At 45.3% G+C, this 8414-nt stretch overlaps 1 protein-coding gene across 2 annotated transcripts; it reads left to right on the top strand.

Annotated features, from left to right (window-relative positions):
• Positions 1 to 4280: 4280 nt before the first annotated feature.
• On the top strand, positions 4281 to 7496 carry adra2a (adrenoceptor alpha 2A). Of its 2 annotated transcripts, none has more exons than XM_037473262.2 (2): positions 4281 to 5338; positions 5494 to 7496. In XM_037473262.2, exon 2 carries the CDS (start codon positions 5678 to 5680, stop codon positions 6944 to 6946), a length of 1269 nt encoding a protein of 422 aa, XP_037329159.2. In that variant the 5' UTR covers positions 4281 to 5338; positions 5494 to 5677; the 3' UTR covers positions 6947 to 7496. The 2 variants fall into 2 exon arrangements, with proteins under 2 accessions (XP_037329159.2, XP_037329160.2); XM_037473263.2 differs by having other exon boundaries at positions 5586 to 7496.
• The last annotated feature ends 918 nt before the right edge of the window (positions 7497 to 8414 follow it).

Genomic DNA, 8414 nt, shown 5'->3' on the forward strand with positions numbered 1-8414 from the left:
TGAGGGGGGAGGGGGGGGGCACTTATGCTGCTTCTGATGTTCCAGCACAACCTGTCGCTGCTTTTCGTGGACTGAAACATGCTGTACAGGCAAAGGGGGGGGGGGTGAAGGGCAGGAGGCCGGAGAAAACCATCCCCTCCCAACACCGACATGGACTTCAGTCAAACATCCCCCCCCCCCACCTGGTGGACGTTTGGACACGAAACAACAAGGTGCAAATATGAGCTTAACGCAGTTCCAGTAAAAAATCAAAGTGTAAAAAGGGCTTTCTGTGTTCATGCTCAACAACAAACACATCGGAGGCGTTGCATTCCTGGGTTTTCTATAAAAGCTTTGGAAGTTTTTATTTTTACTTTTGTGTATTTACTTTAAGCTGTAAACATTTGTGTGAAAAATGCCTTCAACGAGTACTCAAAGGTGAGCCGTGCATTAGGCACGCAGCGCCAGTGCTGCGGCCCATTTCTACATTACAGAGTGTTTGGTTTCTTCATGGGTCATTTTGCAAGATTTGAGAATGCCAACGTACAGAGACGCAAAGCATGATGGGAGGGGGGGAAAAAAACTGACCTGGGCTTATTGGCCTGAGAGCATTTATCAGATCCTGGAATGTAGTTCAAAGGCGGCGTGGAGATGGAGGTCACCTTCTGACGGGGTCAAAGGGGTGACTGGTTGGATCAAACATGATGATGATGTGGTGCATCCAAAATAATTTGAATATAATTGGTGTTTATTTTTATATTGTCTGCGGTTCAACGTCCTTTTGCTCCTTTTGCTTTTTAATCTGGGTCATTCAACTTGTCTTTTTCTTGCCTTGTTATTTACTACAGGAAACGAGCATGTTGGACACAGTACACATCATTTGTCCAGGTCCGAATTGGGCGGTTTGTTTTCGCATAGAGGACTTGGATTTAGTGGCTATTTGGTGTATCTGCAAATGCTCCCTTTTTGTATATTGCAAAGAGTTTCGAAGCATTGTGTGGCAATGCTTATCCTACTTAATCTACATTGACAAGCAGCCTTAATGATGTTTTTGTATGTGTTTGTTTGGCTCTTCTTTGTGTCTATGGCCACTGACTGTACTTGATGACAAGCAACTGGTCTTTACAATGTAAATTTGGGTCTAGTTTTCTTCTTTTGTCTTTTTCCTTTTCCTCTGTACAGTGATCTGACGTTACGGTAAACTCAGTATTACAAAATCTGTAATGTGATGAGAGTTTTACATGAAGACAGTGCAATGGAAGATAATGCCATTTTGCTACGCATTAGCTTGCGTCTCACTTGTCTTTGGCATTAAAGGGCAATTCCACCAAAACTGAGTTGCTTTATTTTTTTTCATTCTGCAAAGGTGGAGCTTTGTCAAAAGAGAAATCCTTATGCTTTGTGATTTCAGGGTTAGGAAAACCAAAATCTCTTTTGGTGGAAAAGCTCTTTTCACGTGTGGCGTCGGGCCCCCACCGAGAAGCTCCACTTCTATAGGTTCCCCCCCCCCATGCAAAGTAAAATGAAGGAAATAACGTTGTGCTTGGTTGAATATGACAAACTTGATGCCCCATTGTAAGACGATTATCCCGAAACCAACGCTCGCCAAATAACTCGTGCTGCAACCGAGTGACGATGACCACGTTTGGTGATGTTCTCTATGTAAATACATCTTTTTAACTGTAATAAATCAATATTTACAAATGGATGTGTTGCTCTCCTGTAGATCAGCAGGCGGTTTTGTAGTTAAAACAATGTAATCTTTTTTTGAGAGATTGGAAAATGCACTGGCAATTTATTTAATAAGACTTATTTTTAACTAAAAATATTAATTATAAAATGATGAATTGGTCCCCCCCCCCCTTGTATGAAGGATAAGCGGATTGAAGAAGAATGAATGGATGAATTGGTTTTTGACATTTCTCTTTTCAGAAAGTATTTGGGAATTTGCTGATCTTTTCACTGTTTCAGTTCAATTCGGAGCCTGCTGTCCTCACGTTTTTATTACTGACAAAAACAAACCAGATTTATAGTGGTGATTCACCTACAAAAACATCATCTGACTAAACTGAGGACCAGAGAGGTTAACATTTCAGTAGACTTTTGTTTGCATTTAGATTATTGTTGTGTCAAAATAACCAAAACCACAAAGGTGTATTGTCCCCAGATCATTTTTATTCTCTTCAAACTTCACAGATGGAACACAGCCTTCGACCTGGTGACGATCCGTCCTGTTCCCACCGATGAGTCAAGCTTCCATCGTTTCACATGTAAAACCATGGTAATTTGTAATCAACCTGTATCCCACCTCTTAGGCCTAAACGGTGTGCTTCCGTTCCAGGTCAACACCGCCCCCTGCTGGTTGATCCAAGTCGTCATATCATCGCAGCCATCTGCCATCTCAATTGAACCAACGGGGTGTCATGATGCTGCGCCTTCAGGCTCACCAAAGAGGCCCAAACTCACCTGTGAAAAAAAAAGCAAACAATGAAGGTACAGTTAAATAAATCCCGGTCGCGCTAACCTTAGATTTAAATACCTTTTCTCATGGCTTCACCCCCCGCCTAAAAAGTGAAAGTCTCTTGCAGGAGACGACAGGTGTCACTGTATCCTTGCGCTTGGTCCGCACCCTCACGCATCAACATGCGTCACGACAAACAGCTGTTTACCCCAAAATAGTCCGTCCGGTGGCTGCAACCGTCGAAGTTATTTTACCAGCACGATCTTAAATGATCGCTGAGGTCGCACACTTCTCAGAAACATGTCATCATGGGCCAACTGACCACCAGATGATTCAGTAAGCACGTCTTCTCTTTTTTTTCAAAAGAGAGGAATTTCTTCCAGTTACATATTTGAGAGGCGAGATACAAAGACGGATGACAGGTGTCAGCTGTATGACAGACGGAGGTAATGCACGTTTTTCATATGTTAGAAAGTTTCAGGAAATGTCAATTATATTTAAATATGGACATATGTACAATACAATTACTTTTTGTTTTCGAAATGAATCCCACAAAAGTCACAGCAAGTCAATAAAAAGCAGCTCATGTCAGTTTTAAAAGAGAAAAAAACATTTGTGCAGTGCAGCAAAAATAACACTGGATATTATTCCATAATGAATATCTTCATAATGAATTAATAAATTATGGTATGCATACCATGAAACATAAGTACTTTAAAATACCTAATATAGAGTCATACGTTACTAATATGAAATGATGTATCATCTGATGATAGTTTGTCAAAAACAATTTCCCAATAAACTTTACGTCATTGTAGAGTAATATTACAATTTCATATAATAAAAATATGGCATAGAGAAGTACGTCAAATAAAAACAAAAATAAGATTATGTTTTGCCATTCCAAATGTCCACATGTACTAATTATCCAAGATTTGTATTGGTTCTCTCCGGGTTCCATCTGCAGTCCAACGACATGCAGACGAGTCCAACCAATTAGTCTAATTTGCCTCAGGTGTCTGTCTCTATTCAGAGTCTGTCCACGACACCTGAGAGTTTTTCCTTAGGGTGAGTTTAACCTGCTGTTAACCAGCTCTGCTGACGCCTGTCCACAGAGCCCGAGTCACCTCCCGCCCGTGCATTCCCAGGCTGCTCTTCTGCTCTCGTGTTCTACAGCTGGTCTCATCAGTTGACCTCTTTGACCTCAGGTCTGCGTGGGCCGAGTTCCAGTGTGGTCCTGTCTCCATGGCCACGGGGCAGAAGTTCTGCTCCCAGCCACTAAACTGAGTGCACTTTGACCCATGTGTACCGGGCCGTGAACCCCAGCACGGACTGGTGTCCAGGAGTGCACACCACAGTCCCCCACAGATGTTAATGTAATTAACAACTAAAGATGCTGTCATGATTTAAAAGAGCCGTACGTAGGAATAGAGGTTGCAGATTGCATCCGCTCACCATTGCTACCTAAATTCAATGAAATCGTTAAACTAGAAAGAAAAAGACACACTTGAGACTTTATACCTGTTAGCACCTTAGGCCAGGTTCAGCATTAATATTATTAAGCAACACAACCAAAGAATAAAATACATTCAATAAACATATTATACTTAAAGTAAATTTACTGGAACTGTTGCGTGTCCACTTTCATTACACACAGCCCCTTAGAATTTAAATAAAGTATACATAGAGCTTGTTTTTCAGCGAAACATTTTTAATGTATAGACCGCTTAATATCCAGTAGTTAAGTGCAAAGAATATGGATGAATGGATGAATCCTTCAACTGCCTTACAGACTTACAGCTTCAACCTGTAAAGACAACTTGATTCCTTTCATCAAATCTTCATCTATTATCGGTCTGAGAAAGCGCTCCTGCTAACGTTTCCCTCCTGGATGTAGTGTAAAAAAGGAGGATAAATGAGTTTAGAAAAAGAAATAAAGGGCTTCTCTTGACATCCACGTGGTGTGGCTCTGCCTGCTGCTTAGCAACGAAGCACAGCACCTACACTGCAAAAGATATCTGTCCAAGCAGGTTGTTTACTCTTTGATTATTGTCTATTTTTTGAGCCTTTGCATTTGTGTTTCATTCTTTTCTTCAGAAATGCCATATGATACTAATTTAAGAAACAAATCAAGTAGATACTGACATCTCGGTGTTACTCTGACCCCTCTCATGGAAAATGAAGGTATGAATTATAGTTAATTATCATAAATACACAACTGTAACTTTGTTTTATTGATGTTTTGCATTGTATTTTTTTATCATCAATAGATTCTACGTTATATTTAGTTTGCTTATTATCTTTTAACCCTTAAAACGTGCCTCCATCCCGTACTTTCTTCTCTCTGTGTCATGTATTACAGCCGCGAGACAACTACAGAAAACCCCTCTAAAACCCACAAAATAAACCCCAGGACTTATTACTTCCTCCCCGCCGATGATCCATTTTTAATGCCGTCATTCATGTCCTTTTTCCTCCCGCCATTCCTCCACGCGCGTCCCGCTCGTGTGTCCGCGCGCGGTGACGCTCCCGTGAACGCGCGGCTGACCCCGCAGAGAGCGGGACACTTTTTGCAGCGTGCGGGGCTATAAAGGGAGGGAGTGGCGCACGGGGTTTCACGCTGAGGAGAAGCGATCGGCGCGCAGGAGGCAGCGCGGCAGCGCCCCGGATAACGTGATTAGCGCTCAATCAGGTCCGCGACGGATGCAGCACCGGGAGCCAAGTGTCGGGAGAGAGAGAGAGAGAGGGGGGGGGGAGAGAGAGAGAGAGAGAGAGGGGAGGCGCGGAGGGGACACTTCACGCCCGATCCGTCCCATGGATCCTATCTGCTTCCTATCGATCTGCTCTCAGAAGTTGCCCGCTGACACCTTTCTTGTGTCACACCGCTCTCTGGCTCAGGTATTATGATCCCGCACTTTATTGTGATTGTGGTTTCTTTTAACGCTACAACAGGTGACATTGTTGTACTAATGTGAAGTATGTCGTCATTGAGTGAAAAGTGTAAACAGCGTTGGAGCCACCTGATTTTTCCTCTTGTTGCCTCATGTTTTCAGATGAATTGACAGCGCTGTAAATGATAAGAGCTTCCCCTTAAAGGAGGGTGTACATGATGAAAGAGGAGTGATTCAGTTCCTTCCCCCCACAGCCCGGCTGTGAGTTACCAGCGCTGTCCTCCCCCGGTGATGATATTCGTTAACCCGAGGGCGACTCTCACAGGAAGTGGGCAAATCTCCTCCAATGGGGTTTGACAACGAGACCAACCAGACTCTTCCAGATGTGGCCCCTTACAGCCTCCGGATCTCCCTGCCGCTCACTGTGCTGGTGGGCATCATGATCTCGCTGACAGTGTTCGGCAACGTGCTGGTGGTCATCGCCGTGTTCACAAGCCGCTCCCTGAGAGCTCCCCAGAACTTATTCCTGGTGTCTTTGGCGTCGGCGGACATTTTGGTTGCCACCCTCGTGATGCCTTTCTCCTTGGCCAATGAGCTCATGGGATACTGGTACTTCGGGGAGGTGTGGTGTGAGATATACCTGGCACTCGATGTTCTTTTCTGCACCGCCTCCATCGCCCACCTCTGTGCCATCAGCTTAGACCGCTACTGGTCCATCACACAGGCCATCGAGTACAACCTGAAGAGGACGCCGCGACGGATCAAGTGCATCATCTTCATCGTGTGGGTCATTGCGGCGGTCATCTCCTTCCCGCCTCTCATCACCATGGAGAAAGAAAACAGCGGGGAGGAGCTCGTGTGCAAAATCAACAACGACAAGTGGTACGTCATCTCCTCCTGCATCGGCTCCTTCTTCCTTCCCTGCGTCATCATGGTGCTGGTGTACGTGCGGATCTACCAGATCGCCAAGAAGAGGACGCGGGCGCCGCCGGGAGACAGGAAGCGGAAAGAGCCGCCGAAGACGGCCACCGCGGCCGCCGCGGACCAGAAGGAGAACAGCGTGGGCGCGGGTGAGGCCGGGGAGCGCCTGTGCCACGGGAGGCTGAATGGCGAGCAGGGCATCGAGCTGGAGGAGGGGGCGAGGGGGCACGGAGGAGCAGACGAGGAGAAGGACGAGGTCAACGGGGTGGACCTTGAGGAGTCCTCCTCCTCCGACCACAAAGTGAACAATCCCTGCTCCATCAAGAAGAAAGCGGCAAAGGGCAGAACCAAACTGAGCCAAATCAAACCAGGGGACGATGGCGTCCAAGAGAGGGCGTCGAGCACCAAGGGCAGCCGCTGGAAGGGTCGCCAGAACCGGGAGAAACGCTTCACCTTCGTCCTGGCCGTGGTCATCGGCGTGTTTGTGGTCTGCTGGTTCCCCTTCTTCTTCACGTACATGCTGATGACGCTGTGCGAGTCCTGCCCGGTGCCCGACACGCTGTTCAAGTTCTTCTTCTGGTTCGGCTATTGCAACAGCGCGCTGAACCCCATCATCTACACCATCTTCAACAATGACTTCAGGAGGTCGTTCAAAAAGATTCTGTGCAAGAGGGACACGCGAAGATACGTGTGATGGACTCCATCTTCGTCTTCACTGTGTCACTGGTTTGTACGCACTACGTGTAACTGCTTGACAAAACAAAGGTTTCCTACGTGCAGCATCTTTCAAAACAACACAAAAAAAACGTCACAGGCGACGACAAAACACACACAGTGAAACCGTGTTTTTATTTCAAATGTTACTATTATTTTTATACGTAAAACATACATAGTTAAGTCATGCTAGGTGTCGTACTTTAAGATGATATGTTGTGCAAATTGACCTGTTTGAATATTTGTCTATTTTCTTGTTGTTATTGGCATTTTGTATGATATTACTGTAATGATGGTGACGAAAATTACGATGATGATGATGATGATGATGATGGACTGTGAGAAGAAGGCTGGCTCTTTAAAGAATAAAACCAATTTTCTGAACTGGTCTCAAGGCTCCACCCCAATTTAAAGCATCCAGCTAATGTCGTTGTGATGTGTTGTTGGACTGCATGGTCACACAGACACACAAACACTCCCCACAATGCAACTTCTTAATCAGATTGCCCCTCCCTGTGACATCAGTAACACTCGCCCAAACAATCAATTTGCATTCTAACGTGAGATTACAAAGCTGTTTTAACTATGGTCCTTGTGAAGGATTAAAAAGGTTTGGAACAATAAGTCCTCTTGTGCATTGAATGGTCTTTTGAATGTGACCTTTGCAAGAGATTAACAAGGAGCTCTGTTCTAAACATAATGGGCCCGAAATGGAATATTCACAGATATCCTTTGGTTCTCGGATTAATGAACCAGTTCTTTATTTCGAGATGTTTCATTTCTTTGGATGTGATGCTTAAAGAGTCTGCTGGCAGAGGCCGTTTCATGTGTCTGATAAGTACAGTTGCCATGCAAGGCATCATGGGGAGCGGAGAGGCAACGGTTCATTGGCTGCTTTGTGTTTCCACGGTAAGCGTTAAGAAGACGTGGGGCTTTTCAAACCAAAACCTGATTGACTGCTCTCCCTCTCTCTCTCTCTCTGCTCAAGTCTCGGAGAATGGGTGAATAAAACAAAAGAGCGCATCATCTGTGCGGCGAATATCGAATAAAGCTCCCCCTCCCCCTGCCCCCCCTGCAGATGGAGTGTAAGTAAATGCATCTCTTTGACAGTCACGGAGGCAGGTGAACAGCGCTTTTCTCGGGAAGCTGAATGGTTCTCACTGGGAGGCTCACGTCGACCAATGCAGCCTGTGCCTGCTCGTACTGGGCTGCTTTCCCAGTGAGTGTTTGAGTCTGTGAGAGAGAGAGGGAGTGTGTGAGAACGTGCATGTGTGTGTGTTTGCATTGCACGTAAACAGGGTGAGCTCCCTCTGGACAGATGTGCCGACGCTTCACATTCAACGCTGTGGAAGATTTTGCGGGAAAAAAAAAGAAGATAGAGAACCGTTATGTCCCTCAAAGTTAGTGTCTACTGGCAACAAGTTAAATATCTCATGCTCTCAACATAA

The sequence above is a fragment of the Pungitius pungitius genome, chromosome 9, assembly GCF_949316345.1.
Source record: "Pungitius pungitius chromosome 9, fPunPun2.1, whole genome shotgun sequence".
Lineage (NCBI taxonomy): Eukaryota > Metazoa > Chordata > Actinopteri > Perciformes > Gasterosteidae > Pungitius > Pungitius pungitius.

Coding starts and splice junctions, on each gene's coding strand:
- adra2a (XM_037473262.2), top strand. CDS start 5,678: ATGGGGTTTGACAACGAGACCAACCAGACTCTTCCAGATGTGGCCCCT.